Source organism: Scaptodrosophila lebanonensis, unplaced genomic scaffold, assembly GCF_003285725.1.
Source record: "Scaptodrosophila lebanonensis strain 11010-0011.00,11010-0021.00 unplaced genomic scaffold, SlebRS2 tig00000096-arrow-pilon, whole genome shotgun sequence".
Lineage (NCBI taxonomy): Eukaryota > Metazoa > Arthropoda > Insecta > Diptera > Drosophilidae > Scaptodrosophila > Scaptodrosophila lebanonensis.
In genome coordinates this window covers 971,299-990,714 of record NW_022060567.1, presented here as the reverse complement: position 1 = coordinate 990,714, position 19,416 = coordinate 971,299, and the positions used below count along the sequence as shown (strand labels likewise).

The window sequence follows — 19,416 nt, the reverse complement described above, 5'->3', positions numbered from 1 at the left end:
TTATTGTAATTTTAAAAGGGTTTTATTACTTTTCATTCATTGTTCATTTTTATGTTATGTACATAAATTTTCCTTAGGACAGTTGCGAGGGGTGTTACAGGGGGTTAATCCATCCGTCTCCAGCAGGCCATTCTTGTGTTATTTTATATACTCGACGATGCAATCATTAGACTCTTAGCTTTACAACTTAGAAGAGCCCGGCATTTGTGATTACGGACCATCATGTTGAATCTTGATGTAAGCTCGCTCATCACCTTTAAAAAATTTGGAAGCTTAAACTGAAGCAGATTAATAGATAGACTAGATCAATTGAACTTGTGGCGATGATCGATTGTTTATGTATCTCTTAAAATGGGTTCCACAAGCCAATCCCCAATACGGCAGACAACACCGTAATACATAATTAATAAATCTGGTACTACACAATTTTAGTCATACTTATAATACTATAACACAAGATCTGTCAACCTCTATACAGAAATTCCATTTAAAAATTTTAATTCAATTGCGTTTCAAGAATATAACTAAGAACGAAAAATTACGAGTTCCCCGCTTATCACAAGGAAGGTGATAAGCAAACACAAACAAAATTTATAAACTTGTTTTCATATAATATGCATATACATATGTACACATACATATCAACAGAATTTTACAATACAAAGAAAATCAATTTACCTTTCCGATTTGTTGCTTTGAATCTAAACTGCTCACTCAGTGCGGATAACAATTATATCTAAGTAATTTAAACATTTCAAAACGCAAAATTTTCATATATACACAAGGATAATGCGTGACTAAAAACAGAGCGTAAGATTAAATAGTCACTTTTTGTTAAAAAGTAAGTCAGATATAGGAATAAACTTAAAGGCAACAATTTATCTAAAATCAGCAAAGCAAATATATAAACGCAGAAGAAAAAATTTTCAAATATTTTAGCCAAATTTGTTTAACTAAATATTGCATGGCCATTAGAGTTATCAATTGGGCATGCCCAATCCTTGCTGAAAGGTGAGCGTCTCCTGTTGCTTTTTTATTTCATCCTGCATTTCCAATGCTAGTTTCTTGTACTTTTCAGCCTCCTTTTCGTTCTTTTCGATGCCATCACCGCGTGCATACATTTGACTCAAGTTTGCACAGGCGTACATGTTACGCAATTCGCACGCCTTGTATGCGAACTGGAAAGCTTTCTTCATATCCTTTAACACAATGAAATCAGAGTCTTTGAGTCCTTTGCTAGATATATTAGAGCCTCCCGTTGATTGACCGGCATCTTCAGGTTTTTTCTGTACGCCAGAGATGTGCATGCCGGATAGATAAAAACAAGCTGTAGCATTGTTCATGTCACAGCTTTTAGTCAAGAACTCTAGGCCCTACAAAACAATAGATTGAATAATATTGAATGCTGATTGGCTGAATACTGTCCAACTCACCTTGGCCACGTTTCTGTCAATTTCTTTGGGCATCGAGCGCGAGACTAGCAACAATCCGGAATGCAAACACGCATCGGAATCATTTAAATTGCAACCTTTTTCATAGTATTGATAGGCAATGCGCGGCTCTCCTTTGGTCCCGCTTTTGCCCTTACCCAAAAAGCTATAGTTTCCATATTTGTAGCAGGACTTTGCGTAACCATAATCGTCACATGTTGATTTGTATACTTTGGCCGCTTTCTCAAAGTCTTTCTTTATTCCCTCCAGATAATCGCCCAATAGATGGCACACTGCAATAAATGTTTCAGTTTGTAGTAGATCTGCGTGTTTTTGACATATAATGTATTCAAGTATGTTTTGTAATTAAATTATAGGGGCAAAAACCTAGGTTAGAGCTGCTTTGGTTTTTGGTGTAACAGTTGCCCTCTCTCTGCCAGATATTGTATTTTACCTTCTGGTTTTTTTTCTGAATAACAGCCAAATCGATATTCGATGCCTAACTTTTCAATGTATTCCTTCACGTCTGATTCCTTCTTTAAGTCGTAAGCCATTGTTAAGTTAATTCACGCCGTTTTACTGATAGTAAATATTAGCAAAGCTTCTATCTACCCTATATGTTGTGTTGTTGTCGGCCTTTTGCTGTCATAGGGATGTAAGTCGGCATTGGCCTATCGATACTATCGCTGCATATTATTTTTGGAAGTATGGAAGTGCATCGATATTTATTTAACTATTAAGGGTATTCTTTTTATAATAGCTATATTAGATTAATTCATATCAAAACACTTTATGTTTTTCGTTATTTTCATACAAATTGCCAACTGTACATATATGTTTATATGTGTGATATATGTATAACACAGCTGACTATCAGCTGATTAAATAGAATTAAAATTAGCTATATAATCAGATGAACCAGTGTCAGGATGTATGGAATCAAATTTCCAAGCATCCTCTAAAATGGGCCCCTACACATTATCTTATAGTGGACAAAGTATGTAGATTGTGTATTTGAACAAACTTATCGATAACAAAAATAGATATCGGCGCCCGTCATTTTCGAAGTGAAAGAAGCACCGCTTTCAGTGATATTGAAAACATTACCTATTATAAAATGCAAGATAAAATGGCCACTAATACTTGTGATATTTGTGCACAAACCACCGGCATTACAGACGAGGTCCTTTTTTATGGCGAATGGATGAAGAAACAAGACATCACCGTGCACTACTACTGTCTGGTAAGTAAAGTCACACCATCCTAAATTTATGTATATAAATCTAACCTACTTTCTGATTTTGAAAAGCTTCTGTCCACAAATTTACCACAACGGGGCGGCGATTCTTCCGGCATTCTTGGATTTCTAATACGCGACATTCGCAATACTGTGAACTTGTCAAAGCGCTTAAAGTGTACTTACTGTGAAAAGCCAGGCGCCAATATTATGTGTTCTGGATGCCGGATATATTTTCATTTGGTGTGTGGACATACTCATCATGCTACCTTTCAGTTTTGCCGTGAGTTTCGCAGCTTCTGCAGCAATTGCATTCCACTAGACGAATACAAGTTGGAGTTGCTGGCCAAACCACCCAATGATCCAATTTGCGACATTTGTCTTCAACAAATTGGCGATTTCACATTGCCAAGAATTGTCTATGGTGATTGCTGCCGGAAAGGATTTGCCCATCGCATTTGCATGCAGCGTTATGCACTTGCTTCCGGATACTATCTACGCTGTATTTGGTGTCGCAAGGAGGAGTTCCGAGACCTAATACGTCTGCAGTCTGTCTTTGTGCCAGATCGTGATGCAACGTGGGAACGAGAGCGGGCCGCATTCAGTGAGCTGTATTACAAACGAGTTCGCTGCGATTTAAGTCAGTGTAAATGTCCATATTCACGCGACTACAACAAAAATTCATGGACAATTTTAATGTGCAACTTGTGTGCAGCTTCTGGTGCACACCTAAAATGCATTCCAAGTCGAAAATGTTCCTCGCAAAACAACTTCAAGTGCCCCATATGTCTTGAGGTTGAAAGGAAATTGCCACGCAACAAAGGAAATAGCAACATTGACCAGAGCGATCGTCCTTCTACTCCTCGTTCGCATGAAGACCGCATCGATTCATCATATTATGTCCAAAAATCATTCGACAATGATAAGTCGGTTTCTCAGGCCCAATTATCACCTATGTTCTCAGATGATGACACCACATCGAGTATCAGCCAAATAACTGTCATAGCCACTCAAAACTATGACCCTGATATTATAGTGCCCATTGAAAATGTAAAGCCCCGGCTAGTGCTCAAGGAATGTTATAACATTAAAAATGAGCCGTATTTCTATGTCGAATTCTACGAGTTTGATAATCAAACTGGTGGCTGCATTGGCACGTGCACTATGCGATTTTCAGAGACAGATGAGCGTGTCAGGGACCACTCGCAAAAAGCCTTGGAGGAAATACAAATTACTGAAGAAGATGTTTGGTCGAGGGACTCTAATCGCGGCATCTATGAGGAGATTGATAAATTCATAGAAAAGTATTATCATTAAAAAATGTCAACAATATGTATTATACTATGTATATCATTTGAGTTAAAAGCTATGCTGTTGTTTTTGAGTTCTTTCTGAAGTCGAAGAGTTTCGGTATCACATCGCCACACTTTGCAGAGATTTTGATATCTGCCAAGTGATCCGCACGTGTCTCTCCAATATTTACAATCGCCACCGGCAGCTTCAGGTCCTTCGTCTGCAAAACTATGCGATAGCCCGAGAACACTAGCAAACTGGAGCCAAGGACCAACAGCCCATCGCTGTCGTATACCATTTTGGCAATAAGATCAACGCGCTCTTTGGGAACGCTATCTCCGAAGAACACAATCTCTGGCTTCAGGTTGTTGCTGCACTGGGGGCACGGAGGTATTTGAAAATTGTCGATATATTCTTGTGGTATATCAACATCACCGTCTGGTCGTATCATGGCAGGAGCATCCTTGAATGCTGGATTCAATGAAGAGAGTATGTTTTGAAACTCATGGCGATCGATGCGGTAATCGCAGCTAAGGCACTTGACCACATATCCACTCCCATGAAGCTCTACAACATTCTTACTACCCGCTTTTGTGTGCAGCCGGTCCACATTTTGTGTGACCACTGACTGGACACGCATTTCGCGTTCAAATCGTGCAAGCGCATGATGTGTGCCATTGGGCTGGGTAGCAGAAAAATTTGGCCAGCCAACAAAATTACGAGCCCAATAACGTTTGCGCACGTTCGCTGAATTTAGAAACTCTATGTGCTGGATGGGTTTATGGTTGGTGCGAGCATAAAGGCCAACACCTTCTGAACGGTAATCGGGTATGCCTAAAGAGGTAGAAGCAATTAAAGCTTATGTATACATATATGTATGTATGTACTGATTCTACATACCTGATTCTGTTGAGATGCCCGCACCAGTGAGAACCAAAATGTTGGGCTTCGAAAGCAAAAAATCTTCCAACCGTTTGATGTCATCGTCGAACACTGGCTTGTGCTGTGGCACATATTGCTGTTGAACACTGCGTCTTTGGAGCGCGGTGCTTTGAAGCCGAAGCAAAAAATTAACACGCATTATTTAATCAAAAAATAAGTAAACATTAAAGCTAATCAACAACATATCACATAATCACAACCAGCAATAATACCATGAAGGTTATCGGATAGCCAGTATAGTAATCGATTACGAGCGCACTCATGTGACTGGCAAAATATTGCATCTCTTGCTAAAGCGACTCGATACCTGCGTCCTCTTGTTTTCCACCTCTACGTATCAGCGGACGCAGTGCGAAAAATTAAAGTGGCTTATTTTACGTGTGCTCTTTGCACGCGTTTTGTTGAAATCACACTTTTTTAGAATAGGCAAGCTAGGATTAGATACGGTACAAGATCTCTTTATCCGTAAGTTTCAACATACTTTTCTCTAGCTAACGTTTTTACTGAACTCTCACCTAATCGCATAGTACGCGCACGCACGTATTCATTCGGCGTGGTATTATATACATAGGTGTGTGTGTGCCAATAGCTGGTGTCGGCTTAAAAATATAATCTAAAGAAAAATAATAGCTTCAAGATGTCGTATCCACCGCGTCCACCAATGCCACCATATATGAATCCGTCGCTTCCACCACCACATGTAAGTTTTATTTTATTTTTATCATCGCCACTAGCTGGCATGATAAATTTGTATCCAATGTGAACATATACATATGTAGCATTTTTTTAAAAGCTGATGCAGCCCATGGGCAATCCACCACGTAGCTTTCGCAATTCGGCTACAATCAGCTCACAGCCTACAGTCTACCATCGCCCGCCGGAACCACAGCCTCAATTTCGTGGGCCTATTATTACAGTTTTTGTTGGTAAGAACATACCTAGTTTGTTAAACAAATACCTCGGATTTATTTATCTGGTGCTCTCTCCTTCCTAGGCAATATCAGCGAACGTGTGCCCGAGGCGTTGCTCAAACGGATCCTAGCCACATGCGGTATCGTCATTAACTGGAAGCGTGTGTCCACATTCGGATTCTGTGAGTTCGAGTAAGTCTTTAAAACTGTTTAGCAATTAAATTGTTATTAAATTATAAATGTGATTCTTAATTTTTTTGCAGTGGACCCATAGCGGCGATGAGAGCCGTCCGTTTGCTGAGCGAAATGGAGATCGACGGCAAGAAGTTGGTGGCTAAAGTCGATGCTAAAAACAAAACGCTAATTGAAGATTACAAAGAGAAGGAGTGCAAAAATGGCGATGGCACCAATAAGGTAGACGAAAAGACTGAAGATGAGTACGCCATGAGCCAGATGCGTGAACTGCTTGATGAACATAAACACGAGTTTGAGGGATTCGATAGCACTAGTCGCGGTGATTTATATGGCAGCGGTCGTACCAAGAAGGTGCGTCGCGAGGAGGACATAAAAATTAAGGCGCTAATTGACAATGCACTCGAAGAAGAGAAGCGCAATTTGATTAGCAGTGAAATTGGAAAGTTTCGAAAGCGTGCAGAAGCCGATGAGCATCGCAAAGAGCTTGAAAAGGAAAAAGAGAAGGAGAAGCTTGCGGCCAGCAAGGAGAAAGAGCGTGAAAGAAGCGACAAGGACCGAAAGAAACGAGACGATCGCAAAACTAGCAGCAGTAGCCACAGTAAAACCTCATCAGCCAATAATGATTTGGAAGAAGTTGTTGAAATAGATGAAAAGGAGCAAATCCAAAGCACAACAACATCATCGCGGAGTGGAGGAAGTCGCAAGGACCAGATCGTCAATATTGACTCCTCGCCTGTGCGCAAGGAGCACAAGGAACACAAGGAGCGCGGCAGCGATCTTAAAGAGAATCGGCGCCGTCGCACCAAGTCGCGCTCCAAGGATCGCGAGCGTGAACGAGAGCGTGAGCGTGAAATGATGCGCGAGCGTGAACTACGGGACAAAGAGCGTGAAAGAGAACGTGAGAGAGAACGTGAAAGGGAACGTGAACGTGAGCGCGAGAGGGAGCGCGAGAGAGAGCGCGAAAGAGAACGTGCTGAGCAGCGGGAACGTGAGAGAGAAAGGTAAGAAACGATCTTTTCAATGATCGCACCAAAAAAGAAACGTTTTTCATTTTATGTAGTTTTAGAGAGCGTGAAGAGAAAACGGTAAAAACAGTGCGCGATGCACGACGCGAGAAGGAAATGGAAGAAGAGATACGAGAGCGCAAGAAGGCCGAGAAAAAGGCGCGCGAAAAGGAGGCAGCGTATCAGGAGCGCTTGGCCAACTGGGAGATTCGTGAGAAACGCAAAGCCAAGGAGTATGAAAAGGTGAGGGAAATAAATAACTTTGCTAGGATGGAAGTGATTGTTATAAATTATATAATAATTGCTATTGTTGCTACAGTACCGGGTGAAGGAGCTGCTACGTCAAGAGGAGCGCGAAAAAGATGCTAAGCGGCTCAAGGAGTTTGTCGAGGACTACGACGACGAACGCGACGATCCCCTGTACTATCGAGGTCGTGAGTTGCAGCAACGTCTTGCAGAGCGAGTGCGCGAAGCTGATGCCGATTCCAAAGATCGTGAAAAGGAGGCTGAAGAGTTAGCTGAATTGAAGAACAAAATATTCAGCGGTGAATACGAAAATCCATCGCAGGAGTACGAAAAAGCACGGAAGGAGCTTGAAAAACTGTATGAACCACGCATATTAATTAATGTGAATCAGGAGACCATACAGCGTCGTGATTCTGAAAAGTCATTACAGCCAGCTGCTGTCGACAAACGCCGCAAGAACCCAGAAGTCTATGTCGATGAAAATGCTGTCAGCAAGATAGTCTCCGAGGATTCTGTATCGAATGACGAACAAGGCTCCATAGCCGACACTACCTCCAATGCAAGTGGCTACACCCATCTCAAAAACAGCAACAATAATGACAAAACGCATCAGCGGAGCGTCAGTCGACAGAACTCGGAGTCTAGAGATTCACTAGCCAATATTCACACGCCCTCACAAAACGCTATGGACATGGGCTCCAGCAACGAACTGCCCTCTGCCACACCGCCCATAATTATGCCTCTCATCTCTTTAACTTTGGGTAACAATCTGAAAAAGAAAAAGATTGAGGCAACGGGCGTGTTTGTGAATGACGATGACAACGACGAGAACATCAATCCAAGGAAGCGCAAGTTGGTACCACTTGGTAAGTCCATCCGCTATTTCCAATCCAGGCGGGGCCTGCAACTTATTCGTTGTGATATAATTGTAATTTATAATCTATGCCGGTTCCAGACTACGATGACAACATCAGCAACAACACGCCCTCAGCTACATCAGTTACAGACCGCCATAGTTCGGCTGCCAACGCAGCCGCCGCTGCTGCCGCGGCCGTTAATCAAAAGATAACCAACATCACTGGCTCTGGTTCGACGTCAACAAGCGGCGGTGGAAGCGGCAAAGGTAGTGGTAAGGCTGGTAAGCACGGAAAGAACGATGGCGGTGCATCTGCATCCAGCACAGATGCTGCTGGAGCCAACTCCAAAAAGGATGAAAATGGTGCTAAGGTGCACGATGAGAAACGTCGCCATATAAAAAGCATTATTGACAGGATTCCTACTCAAAAGGAGGAACTTTTTAATTATAAGCTAGACCGTAATGAGATTGACAGTGGTTTAATGGAACGCAAGATACGTCCGTGGATAAATAAGAAAATCATTGAATACATCGGTGAGCCAGAACCAACTCTAGTGGACTTTATTTGTTCTAAAGTGTTGGCTGGCAGCCCTCCCCAGAGCATTCTGGATGATGTGCAAATGGTAAGCCGTAAAATATGAACGAGGTTATCTTATCGGATACTCAAATTAATGTGATATCTTTTTTATCTATGCGGCAGGTGCTGGACGAGGAAGCTGAGGTGTTTGTGGTCAAAATGTGGCGGTTGCTTATATACGAGTTAGATGCAAAAAAAAGTGGCATTGGGAGTAAATAATTACTTCAGGAGCCTAAAGTAGAAATGGACTAACACGTTGCTACATTTTAAGTTACACCTACATCTAATAACGCATAATTCTAGACTCTAAAAGTTTTTACAAAACCTTTGTAAATACAGGGCACACACTAATTGTGGTTGGGCCAATATACAAAAACAAATGTATATATGTTTGCAAGGTAATAGTTTGTTTAGGCAGCACTGCCATAACAAATTTGCAAACATTTGGCTATTTGATGCACATAATAATGTATATACACACCCATACACAACAGACAAGTTTTCTTTCGTCTAGTATTTCAGCCCAATTGAGCTGAATATTTATATTTTTTATTGAGGAAATTCCCATCCACAATTTTAAAGCGCATGTCCTCATTTAGACTAAATACATAACACATCGAAATTATTTTAAAATTGTGTTTGCATTTAGATGAAAATAAAATAAGCAATCTAGCTAAGTGTCTGTATGTATGTAGTTAAAATAGCGTACTTGAACTTGCGTTTCTGCTTACCAAGTAAGCGAAAGTATTCTTTTCTGTTTTGGTTTGACATTAGCCTGAACGAAAAGGCAAAACCCAGAAGCGCAATTTTAATTTGTGTTAGGTAAATTTATGCTATCGATATTGAAACGCTTTAATAAATACATTATATAATTTTTGACAAAACAAATACGATACAGAAAAGAGCAGTCAACTATAACATCAGCAGCTACACGTTGATGGAGCTGTGTTATCATTGCCATTGGCTATATCCAGACTATCTGCGCCACCGCCATTGCCGAAGTACTCTGAAGAAACGATCTGCAGTAGAGATACATTAGCAAGTTATTCATGATCAACTGACTGATTAATTGTAGATGGACATACTTTTTCGACAATCTCCTTGAACACATCGCTGACAAACTGATCGCATTTGGCCGATGTCTCAATGAAGAGCGCTCGGTGTTTTCTGGCAAATTTGCGCCCCTCCTCCCGGTCCACAACACGGTCTTTGTCAATTTTATTGCCCACCACTATAATGGCAATGTTGGGGTTATCACTGTAGCTATCCAGCTCTGCCAGCCAAGCCTCCAGTTTGACTAGGGAATCTCTATTCGTTATGTCATAGACGAGGATAGCGCCAAGCGCCTTGCGATAAAAACTTGGCGTAAGGCTCCGAAATCTCTCGGCACCAGCTGTGTCCCAGAGCGCCACTTTGTAATCGATCCCATCCACGTTCATCACTTTACTCTTGAAGTCCATGCCAATTGTGACGTCATGATTCTCATCGAACTTGTTCTCAACGAAGCGTCGTATGAGGCTATTGCGAAAACAGCAAAACAATGATGCAAACTTTAATACTTTGAACAAAATACGAAGCACACACACATGGCTGAATCACCAATACATAGTGTGAGTATATACATACGTAACTACGTATGTATAATTCGTATGTATGCGAGAAATACGCATTAGAGTAGAAAATAAATATAAAAAGCCAATTCAATTGAACCTGCCTAGATTTGCCAACACCACTCTCGCCAATGATAAGCAACTTTATAGCCCTATCGGCCATTCTTCATAAATAGTTAATTCACGTGGATAATTTTCACGATAAATTCATTTACGACTCAACTCAAGTTTGGCTTTAACAAATTATTATCAATATTAGCAATAATAAAATCAGCTCAGCGGGAGTGGGACGAGTTTACTATCAAAGTTGCCACCTTTTCATGTTGTTTACTTCTTCTAGTGCTCAATTATATATCAATACTAAAGCTGTTTGATACGGAACCCGGCAGTTTTGCCATTTTTTGTCAATAGCAGCCAAGAACAATGGGCAACTCTATTAACTTACGCGCATATACATATGTATATTTATATATTGTACCTGGCTAAAATACACATTTTTTTGGACTAATGGCAAATTACAGTAAATAAAATATTATACACATTCAATTAAACTGAATTTTTAACGGCATTCGTATAGTCGGCGCACCTCTTATTGGCGTTCAGAGTTGCATTTTAACATTAACAATAGACCGAAGACAGCTACATAGTTGCTTTTTTGACATTCTCAATAGTAAAGGCGCGCTGAACAAGAAACATGTAGTGACTTATATAAACGTTGAAAGGCCAAAAGAAAAATGTTTGACTATATAAATTCATTTTAAGCTCAAATAATAATGTTTAATATATAGAAATGAAATTTCCAATAGTATATTGATTAAGCAAAAGAGCATGAGAATTCAAAAAACGATTGTGGAAATCGCCGATTTCTAGAACTTACAACCCTAATATATCGTCTTAAAAAAACTTCGGCTCACCTTCGGCTCTGGGTCTTTCTTTCGTAACGCGCACGTCGCATAGAGTAGACGTCGGGGACACGTGTTTTCAGAAGTTGTTCCGAATATCTCTAAAATGGTAGGTGTATCATAGGAAATAAATGAATTTGTTGCAACTAAACAAAAACCACCACCGCTACACCTAAATAAGTGTTCCCTACATCGAACCCAAATGTGTTTAAAAGCAAAAAAATCTGTCGACGTACCGAATCTGCGCCCATGTGTTTATATGTTTGTGTATATGTATGTGTATAAATTTGTGCAGTCAATTCTTAAGCATCCGTTTAAAAAATATTTTAAGTAACAAATTCCAGTAAACAAAAATTAAAAATACTCCATGATTAAATAGAATTTTTGCAGGGTGTCTGTGATCTAAAAAAGTTCCATGTACACTATATATTTACTAGTCACAAGATGGCTCCGACTGCCAGTGCTGCAAAAATAAGAGAAAAGCGCTATAATATTAGCGAACATAATATACATTTTAGTTCCAATAAACCTACAACTAATTTAGCTAATATTTTGTATTTTCCATACAGGTGAAGGTTAAGTGCTCTGAATTGAGGACCAAGGACAAGAAGGAACTCACCAAGCAATTGGATGAGCTCAAAAATGAGCTGCTTAGCTTGCGCGTGGCCAAAGTGACCGGTGGTGCTCCGTCGAAGCTTTCAAAAATGTAAGTGAGAGGTGCCCTTTCTGTCCTCGTTACAAATAACACTAATACGATCCCTTTTTGTGCTTGCAGTCGCGTTGTGCGTAAGGCTATTGCACGTGTGTACATTGTTATGCACCAGAAGCAGAAGGAAAATCTGCGCAAGGTGTTCAAAAACAAGAAATACAAGCCTTTGGATTTGCGCAGGAAAAAGACCCGCGCCATACGCAAGGCTCTTTCGCCCCGTGATGCAAACAGAAAGACGCTAAAGGAAATCCGCAAGCGTTCCATCTACCCACAACGCAAATATGCCGTCAAGGCATAAGGCTGCAGCTCACGCAAGTGTTTTGTATCTAGTGTGCGTTAAGAGTTCTCCTGAGACGGGATAAAGAAAAAATAAAATAATTTTTTGAATGTGATGTGCGTTTTGTTAATCCTCCCCACCCACTAAAGAGGATAGAGTACTGCATTTGCTTTGTTTTTTTTTTTTATTGTGATGACTGTGCTAAGTGGATCTAATCTTCAAACTAACTGCGGAGGAATTCATTGAAGAATACAATTTTTGTTTATATGCCGCTCGCAACCTTCGCATTATTCCTTATATCTATACTCAAACCTTAGCTCGTACGCCTGGAATTGAGCAAATGCTTAAATCAAAAGACCGACGTGCTCATTTGCCTATATATTTTATTTAATATATATATTTTGCTTGTATGCTGTTAATATGCATCAGTATAAATTAAAAATAATAATACATAATATAGTATGAACTACAAATCCTAATACAAAGACTCATACTGAATATGTTTGGCACTTTTGGTTAATACTATTCTTCTGAACAGCATGAAACAATGGCGTGCTGCGTATTACGCCTGATAATTCCTTTGAGTTTTTGCTTTGGTGATAGTTTCTACTTGGCATTGGCGACAATGGTTCGCCCCAGAATTTCAACAATGCAAATAATTTGTAGTAGGCCACTCTGTAAATAACAGAACATCATTTAGTAGTTGACTCATGTTCATCAACAGGTGCGCCTTACCTGTAGTTGCGATTGCTGGCTGCATATATGATCGGGTTGATCACGCTCGAGGCCCAGGCCATCACTGAGGCGATGATATGTAGCCATGGATATGACGTTTTGCGCTCATCGTCCACCACATTAGCAAGCATCAGTGGCAAAAAGCAGATGAGGAAGCAAAAGAAGATTGTGACCATCATGATCGTCACCCGATTGTCTTCGCGCGCCTTCCGTGTGCTCGTTGTCGTCATATAGGAACCGGACGTTGCCTTGCCACCACCAGCGGCGTTGGCAATCTGGAAATTGTCGTGGCTCTTGATTTTTCTCTTCTGATGTAGAACTGTTATGTATATGCAGGAATATGAGATAATGATCACGAGACAGGGCAGCAGGAACCCGATGAGAAATAGTGTTTTCTTTATCGATTTCCCGTCCTTTTTAAGTATTGTGCACGAGAAGGTCGCTTCGTCGAGGCCCATCTCACCCCAAATGCCCAATATGGGGGGGAGCTGCAACAAAAAAAAAAAAAAAAACATTGAAACCGAATAATTATCGCTCTCCGAATTTCTACTCACCAGCAGCAAAAAGGACACTGCCCACACAAAAAGCAACTGCAGTGTTATGAACTTAGGCTTGTAGATCTGTGAGTATCTGCTATGGCAAGCTATGAGTATGTATCTGTAAATATGCGATTTGAATTGTCCATTCTATGTCGGCCAAACCCATCGGCTTACCTGTTTAAAGTTATGCCCACCATACTCAGCAATGAAACTGCCACATTGCCATAGAAAATGACGGGAAATATCTTACACAAAGTAGTGCCGAATGTCCAGCTCTGCAAAAAACATTAATTCATATTCATGTTCGTTTTGAACTGATGTCTGGGGTTTCTTTACCTCTTGAAAGAATCGCACGGCTGTTAATGGTAAACTGAACGTGCAGAAGAGCAGATCCGATATACTCAGCGAAATCACGAATGCTGTTGTCGCATGTTCTCGTATCGTGGGGCTCTTGAGTAGTGCCAACAAAGTAATGAGGTTACCTACAGCAGAATATGTTTTTTCAAAAATTGCTTCTAGTTCCATTTTTAATTCCAATTACCTAATACACCAATTGTAACAAATACGCAGGCACTGATGGCGGCGAAAAGCGTCGCGGAATGTGGGTATATAGAATTAGGGGGGGCGTCCATATCCATGCTGTAAATATTTATAACTGAGGATCAAGATTTTTGCAATGTAAATTGAAATACATTTGTATATATATTGCAAGGTATATAGATGTACATATGTATATAGATATGCACTTTTGAAAAACTCCGTTAAATCTGATTGATTGGATGTCCAACTCCAATAGTCCCTACTTATAGCCAGATCAACGTACGACTACATACATATATAGATAATACCACCATGTTTATTCACGTACACACTAGACACAAAACCTTCCGCATAAAAAAATAATACTTTAATAATGTTAAGATATACATACATGTACATAAAGGTACGTTGAATTTAAAACGGTCTATCCAAAATTTTTTCTCTAAAAATACATTTATGGCATTTAAGAAAATTATTATTAAGAGGGACATGCATTCTAATTTATTTGGTGTTTTGTACCCGAATTCCAAATGTTGCTTATTATATTGCACTTATGGGATAAATAAAAATACAGTTATTCTGTGGGAATAGTATAAGGCATTGCCATAAGCGACAAGGTATTTCAGTATTTTTTTTTAAACTGAATTCAATTTTTATCGATAACACAAATTCCATCATTAGCTGGCAACCACTAGAAGCATACTTATGTTGCTCATAACGGCGCTTCTTCTTTAAAGGGATTGTAAGTCCCAATGTTATAAATATGTTAAAGTTCAGTAGTAGAGTTCACTCTTCTACTGGGCAAAATGATTTAAATTTTTATTAGTGTGTAACAAAAGCATAAAGTGTATTAGATAGGGCTAAAAATAAATAAATATACAATATTACAATGTAAACAATATAAAAATAATAGAGTCAAACTCTGATCTTAATCAGTCTCATTAGAAAATCTACAGTTTTTTATGTTTTATAAACGGACAGCTGAATCTATCTCCGATTTAAATACATTTAAAACGGAAAGCTGCAAAAGTGTTATTTTTTCAACTAACATTCCTTCCAAATCAAACAGTTTTTGACTACTTTTCTCCTGTTCCTAGCCACTCTTAAATGTCAAGCATATTTTGTAACAAACACATAAGGCATCTTTATGCAAAATTTGGTGTCTATATCTTTTCTAGTCTCTGAGATCTAGGTGATCACACGGATCGACTCGTCTTGTCATGCTGATCAAGAATATATATACTTTGTGGGGTCTGCCACGCCTCCTTCTGCCTATTGCATTTTTTAGCTAGCGCAAACCTAATATACTCTTGTACATTTGATGTACAGAGTATAATAATGGAAAACATGGGTCTCTTAAATTAGAAACCCGGGTATAATTCGAATAAATTACAAGGATGATTTTTTTCTTTTAATATAAAACAAAATTGTATTTATATTAAAATGAAGAATATTGAGCCATTGAGCAAACTGGAATTGTCACATCATTTTTAACTTGTGTTTTCAATACGATAATTAATATCTGGTTCACAGATATGGAGAAGCCCCTTTATTGCTTGCTCTTACGTTTCGTATAAGCTATGTTGCTTTTCCCGGCATCGGTATTTGTAAATCAACACCAACTTATGCAATAATTTATGATTCTTTTTATGCGTTATCTTTAATTTGCTTGGAGACACACCATGTAAAACGTTATCACTGGGACTGGTCACTGGTTTTTCGAATGCATTTAAAATTTGTACATGCATTACCAATTGATTGTTTTTCTTTTTACAGAGAAACAGAGAGAGAGAGGACTAGTCCAGTGACAGTACTTTGAGTGATCATTCCATTAATGAAAATGCCATTTCTTGAGACAAGACTCAAACGTACCTTTACTGCTTAGAATACAATAACTGCAGCTTAATTTATTTATCGCACATAAGTGACATTTTTGTTTTTATACTTTTTGGGACTAACTTGCCCGAATCTGAATCCGAATCGAACCTCGCAGTGCGCCACTCAACATTAAAATGTAACACAAAATATACATACATACATATGTAAACGAAATCTTCAATTAGGGCTCTGCTCTGGTTCTTGTTTCATTATTTCATTTTTTTTATTTTGATCTCAGCGGCAGCAACAACAGATCCGTCCCAACAATGATAACAACTACGTCAACTCTTTTGCATGCACACACAATTTAATTTATTTAATGCTTTTATTTGGATTGGTTAAATTAAAAAGCGCGTTGTTACGCATTTAACGGCGGTTTCCGGCGGGCTCTTCTGGGAACCACGAACTGGGAGCTGCAGCAGCAACCGCAACGCTTCACTGCGGCCCAAGGAAGGGGGTGGCCGGCCGGCCCCTTTCATGCATGATCAACATGTGTGCCTTGGTGTGTGCCTTGGTGTGTACAAACATACATACATATATGCATAAGTACGGGTATATGTGCATATATTTGTATTTGTTGTTGTCTTTCATTTTTTAGGGGAGCAAATGGAAATCAAAACATGCACGAGGGCGTGCGTATTATTTTTGTTGGTGTGGTTGCCGTTCCCTTTCACCACCGATCGCACTGATATTACAGATAAACTAGCACATTTATATATGTACATATGTATGTGCCTACACGCACATGAATAATGTATGTTTGTATGTATGTGTGGGTGTGAGCGTATATGGGGGAATGTTAAGTTGTGTTTGTTTTTCTTACAACAAATATGTACAGAAGTATCTATAAAATATTTTCTCATACCGGCAAATGTTCATTGTTAGGATGTATGTATGTATAAGAGCCTTGCAGGAATGTTCATATTTATTAGGGAAGGATATAATTTCCAGGGACTTTATTAACATTTTTAATTATATGTAACCTACATTTCTCAAGTTCAATTTTGTTTAAGTTGTTCAACCTATTCTAAGACATAGACAATAAAGGTATGTATCTTAATTTGTTCAAAATTTTGTTTACTTTACTGTTTTTATGGCAGCCTTTAGTATTCAATTGCTGGACCACAATGTCCTTAGTTTGATTGGATGCTCATCGATTTTATTTTGGAATTAACAAATGATTATACATATATTCCGTTTTCCTTCAAAGCATCTTTAATATAATTTTTAACGTATTAAGCAGAAGCACCTTCATATTTATTTTAAAGATCAATAACAATCTAAACGTTTACAACTGTATAACCAGCTTGTGCTGGCGGAACGACTGACTGATTGGCAATCAATTCACAAGCCAATTTGTAAGAGCCAGCAACCTGTAATCAAATTAAATTAACTGGAAAATTCGAGCTCCGAAGAGAGGGATTCAAAATTTGCGTGAAAAAATATATTTGTCATCTAGTCCGATTTAATAATATTTTAGCTTCATAGTTGGTCTTTTTGCTTGAAACATAGCATAAAAAAGAATCATAGATTGGGAGACACTCGTTTCATAAAAATGGGTCATTTGTTTCATTTTAAAGCAAGTGCGGGCCTCTTTTGCGTATGCATGCGGAACTATTTTATCTGTCACAACTTAATTGGTTCCATACTTGGATGTTCATAACTTTGAAAAGCCAAATGCCCTTCAATGAGAAAAGAATGATCATCTATTTAAATTACAACACATATGTACATACATACATCTATAAAAGTATGCTATCGAAGTTGTCATTAGAAATTTGCATCTAACCATGTAATTCTTTGTTCTATATAAATGTAAAATTTGCTGAAGAAGACGACTAATTATTATTGGGCAGAGACCTTCATACGAGTATTTATTTTCCCCTCGCTCCAGCTTAAGCAGTGAAAATCTTATACATTTGCGCAGTCAACGCGACTTTTTTAATAAACAAATAGGTACATACATATATATATATACGAGTAGTATGTACTTACATACATATATTTATCTTAGAGATTCTATAGTATGCTTACGAAATCTGATAAGCCGCGCAGATATTGCGGGGTCCCTTGTTCCCAGATTTTTGTGAGCCATGTCCGATTTGTATTAGCAGTTTTGATTGTTGAGTTTCGTATCGTATGATCGACAGCTTTTACAAACTAGTTTTAACTCACTAATTAATCCATCGCGGCATAACTAATTTTAAGTTATGACCAAGCCTGGCTTAAGATAAATAAATATATATGTATGTATGTATTTATGTAAAGCATTGGCATTTGGGGTTTCACCGCGGCCTCCTCATCTATACATTTGTATTTACATACGAGTATATGAATGACTCAAGCACTGCATTTTGAAGCTCAAAATTGTTTCCATGTATCACGGCTTGATTCATCAGTGAGTTGCTGATTTTTTTTGTTTGGGGGGACCAATGAATGGGAAAGAAAATAAATGTTTATTACGAACCAACTTTCAATGTTTGGGAGCGGGGCAATTCCATGACTTAAGAAAAATCATTCTGTTACCTACCACCTACATATGTATGTATGTATGTACATACGTACGAATATGTACAAATGTACTATGTATATACAAAAATGTATGTTTGTGAAAAAAGTAAATAAGCAAAATTTAAAACGAAAACATAAGAAGGGGACTTCATTTGGTTGGAGTACGAGCGTTGGTGTGTATGCTTACACACACACTGATAATGAGTAGATTTGGCTGTTTGTGTGTGTGTGCTGTTGTATTAGCTTGTCGCATCGTTGATGGCGATCTTCGGTTATGTGGCTCTTAAAAGAGGGTGGAATTCGAATGCCGTTGCATTGCAGGCAGACAGCCGTTTCTTTATCATGGGCTTTGTGCAGGCCCATGTACATATTACATACATATGTATGTATATATGAACAGTGACAACAACAGGCACAAATGCGTGTTCAAATTACATATTTTTGTAATAAAACAAATTAAGATTAAGCCACATACACAACAGACACGCACACAAAGGCAGCACTCGTTGCTGTAGCTGCTTAATACAGCATTGTTATTATAAATACAAAATAATAGAACAAATAAAATACAACGAATTTGTTAAAGTCTTGTATTATTCACTTACACGAGACGAAAAGCGTGCAGCGAAATGGAAAAGAAATTAATTTACAGCGCGCGCTACTAAATAATATTGAAACGCATGGTGATTTGAACATAACACATTTGTTAAAATAATACGATAGTCGGTATACACAAAAACAAACAAATAAATTTGTAATATGAACCGCTCATAAATAACGTTTCGTAGTGGGGCTGGCTGAGATCGAGCGCCGATCAACCATTCTTGTTTAGTCCGCAAGCGAAAAATAAAGACGAGTGTGACTGCGCCGATGGCTTAACTGCGTTTACATTGGGCGTTTGAAGATCTCGCCTCTTGCTCAACCAACAACAATACGAACCGTGGGAGCAGCAACAACATCCAACAGCGAGTACATTTTAAGCTGTGTTTATCGTGTATATCGATTACTAAGTCGCGATTCTGTT

General features: G+C 38.9%; 7 protein-coding genes across 7 annotated transcripts; 3 read left to right on the top strand and 4 right to left on the bottom strand.

Moving 5' to 3' along the window:
- Window positions 1–594: 594 nt before the first annotated feature.
- LOC115627566 (cytochrome c oxidase assembly factor 7 homolog) lies at window positions 595–2,059 on the bottom strand. Its single transcript, XM_030523289.1, has 3 exons — window positions 1,885–2,059; window positions 1,434–1,723; window positions 595–1,373 (listed from the first exon to the last, which is right to left on the bottom strand). The coding sequence occupies exons 1-3, from the start codon at window positions 1,982–1,984 to the stop codon at window positions 981–983; spliced, it is 783 nt and encodes a 260-aa protein (XP_030379149.1). The 5' UTR covers window positions 1,985–2,059; the 3' UTR covers window positions 595–980.
- Window positions 2,060–2,524: 465 nt separating this feature from the next.
- On the top strand, window positions 2,525–4,032 carry LOC115627530 (G2/M phase-specific E3 ubiquitin-protein ligase). Its single transcript, XM_030523231.1, has 2 exons — window positions 2,525–2,673; window positions 2,740–4,032. Exons 1-2 carry the CDS (start codon window positions 2,548–2,550, stop codon window positions 3,982–3,984), a joined length of 1,371 nt encoding a protein of 456 aa, XP_030379091.1. The 5' UTR covers window positions 2,525–2,547; the 3' UTR covers window positions 3,985–4,032.
- On the bottom strand, window positions 3,961–5,087 carry LOC115627531 (NAD-dependent protein deacylase Sirt4). Its single transcript, XM_030523232.1, has 2 exons — window positions 4,861–5,087; window positions 3,961–4,794 (listed from the first exon to the last, which is right to left on the bottom strand). Exons 1-2 carry the CDS (start codon window positions 5,039–5,041, stop codon window positions 4,034–4,036), a joined length of 942 nt encoding a protein of 313 aa, XP_030379092.1. The 5' UTR covers window positions 5,042–5,087; the 3' UTR covers window positions 3,961–4,033.
- Window positions 5,088–5,229: 142 nt separating this feature from the next.
- Window positions 5,230–9,316, top strand: LOC115627573 (RNA-binding protein 25). The gene is made up of 9 exons (XM_030523296.1): window positions 5,230–5,367; window positions 5,430–5,602; window positions 5,696–5,828; window positions 5,897–6,005; window positions 6,077–7,009; window positions 7,075–7,255; window positions 7,332–8,124; window positions 8,214–8,737; window positions 8,815–9,316. The coding sequence occupies exons 2-9, from the start codon at window positions 5,540–5,542 to the stop codon at window positions 8,908–8,910; spliced, it is 2,832 nt and encodes a 943-aa protein (XP_030379156.1). The 5' UTR covers window positions 5,230–5,367; window positions 5,430–5,539; the 3' UTR covers window positions 8,911–9,316.
- A 200-nt stretch (window positions 9,317–9,516) lies between these two features.
- On the bottom strand, window positions 9,517–10,557 carry LOC115627575 (ras-related protein Rab-18). Its single transcript, XM_030523297.1, has 3 exons — window positions 10,406–10,557; window positions 9,777–10,209; window positions 9,517–9,710 (listed from the first exon to the last, which is right to left on the bottom strand). The coding sequence occupies exons 1-3, from the start codon at window positions 10,462–10,464 to the stop codon at window positions 9,612–9,614; spliced, it is 591 nt and encodes a 196-aa protein (XP_030379157.1). The 5' UTR covers window positions 10,465–10,557; the 3' UTR covers window positions 9,517–9,611.
- Window positions 10,558–11,191: 634 nt separating this feature from the next.
- LOC115627449 (60S ribosomal protein L35) lies at window positions 11,192–12,304 on the top strand. Its single transcript, XM_030523114.1, has 3 exons — window positions 11,192–11,312; window positions 11,773–11,909; window positions 11,979–12,304. Exons 1-3 carry the CDS (start codon window positions 11,310–11,312, stop codon window positions 12,208–12,210), a joined length of 372 nt encoding a protein of 123 aa, XP_030378974.1. The 5' UTR covers window positions 11,192–11,309; the 3' UTR covers window positions 12,211–12,304.
- Window positions 12,305–12,555: 251 nt separating this feature from the next.
- LOC115627448 (protein trapped in endoderm-1) lies at window positions 12,556–19,265 on the bottom strand. Its single transcript, XM_030523113.1, has 7 exons — window positions 18,998–19,265; window positions 14,005–14,102; window positions 13,800–13,945; window positions 13,638–13,738; window positions 13,479–13,581; window positions 12,925–13,412; window positions 12,556–12,864 (listed from the first exon to the last, which is right to left on the bottom strand). The coding sequence occupies exons 2-7, from the start codon at window positions 14,099–14,101 to the stop codon at window positions 12,678–12,680; spliced, it is 1,122 nt and encodes a 373-aa protein (XP_030378973.1). The 5' UTR covers window position 14,102; window positions 18,998–19,265; the 3' UTR covers window positions 12,556–12,677.
- Window positions 19,266–19,416: the final 151 nt, after the last annotated feature.

What these genes read in the sequence shown, in the direction of transcription:
- LOC115627448 (XM_030523113.1), bottom strand. Translation starts at nt 14,101, where the DNA reads ATGGATATGGACGCCCCCCCTAATTCTATATACCCACATTCCGCGACG. An exon ending in CCGTGCGATTCTTTCAAGAG is followed by an intron (nt 13,739 to 13,799) that starts GTAAAGAAACCC and finishes TGTTTTTTGCAG; the next exon opens with AGCTGGACATTCGGCACTAC. An exon ending in GCCAGCAATCGCAACTACAG is followed by an intron (nt 12,865 to 12,924) that starts GTAAGGCGCACC and finishes TGTTATTTACAG; the next exon opens with AGTGGCCTACTACAAATTAT.
- LOC115627531 (XM_030523232.1), bottom strand. Translation starts at nt 5,041, where the DNA reads ATGCGTGTTAATTTTTTGCTTCGGCTTCAAAGCACCGCGCTCCAAAGA. An exon ending in GGGCATCTCAACAGAATCAG is followed by an intron (nt 4,795 to 4,860) that starts GTATGTAGAATC and finishes CTACCTCTTTAG; the next exon opens with GCATACCCGATTACCGTTCA.
- LOC115627566 (XM_030523289.1), bottom strand. Translation starts at nt 1,984, where the DNA reads ATGGCTTACGACTTAAAGAAGGAATCAGACGTGAAGGAATACATTGAA. An exon ending in TTCAGAAAAAAAACCAGAAG is followed by an intron (nt 1,724 to 1,884) that starts GTAAAATACAAT and finishes CATTTATTGCAG; the next exon opens with TGTGCCATCTATTGGGCGAT. An exon ending in TTGACAGAAACGTGGCCAAG is followed by an intron (nt 1,374 to 1,433) that starts GTGAGTTGGACA and finishes ATTGTTTTGTAG; the next exon opens with GGCCTAGAGTTCTTGACTAA.
- LOC115627573 (XM_030523296.1), top strand. Translation starts at nt 5,540, where the DNA reads ATGTCGTATCCACCGCGTCCACCAATGCCACCATATATGAATCCGTCG. An exon ending in CGTCGCTTCCACCACCACAT is followed by an intron (nt 5,603 to 5,695) that starts GTAAGTTTTATT and finishes TTTTTTTAAAAG; the next exon opens with CTGATGCAGCCCATGGGCAA. An exon ending in TTCTGGATGATGTGCAAATG is followed by an intron (nt 8,738 to 8,814) that starts GTAAGCCGTAAA and finishes TCTATGCGGCAG; the next exon opens with GTGCTGGACGAGGAAGCTGA.
- LOC115627449 (XM_030523114.1), top strand. An exon ending in CCGTCGAAGCTTTCAAAAAT is followed by an intron (nt 11,910 to 11,978) that starts GTAAGTGAGAGG and finishes TTGTGCTTGCAG; the next exon opens with TCGCGTTGTGCGTAAGGCTA.
- LOC115627575 (XM_030523297.1), bottom strand. Translation starts at nt 10,464, where the DNA reads ATGGCCGATAGGGCTATAAAGTTGCTTATCATTGGCGAGAGTGGTGTT. An exon ending in AGTGGTGTTGGCAAATCTAG is followed by an intron (nt 10,210 to 10,405) that starts GCAGGTTCAATT and finishes TTTTCGCAATAG; the next exon opens with CCTCATACGACGCTTCGTTG. An exon ending in TCAAGGAGATTGTCGAAAAA is followed by an intron (nt 9,711 to 9,776) that starts GTATGTCCATCT and finishes TCTCTACTGCAG; the next exon opens with ATCGTTTCTTCAGAGTACTT.
- LOC115627530 (XM_030523231.1), top strand. Translation starts at nt 2,548, where the DNA reads ATGCAAGATAAAATGGCCACTAATACTTGTGATATTTGTGCACAAACC. An exon ending in CCGTGCACTACTACTGTCTG is followed by an intron (nt 2,674 to 2,739) that starts GTAAGTAAAGTC and finishes GATTTTGAAAAG; the next exon opens with CTTCTGTCCACAAATTTACC.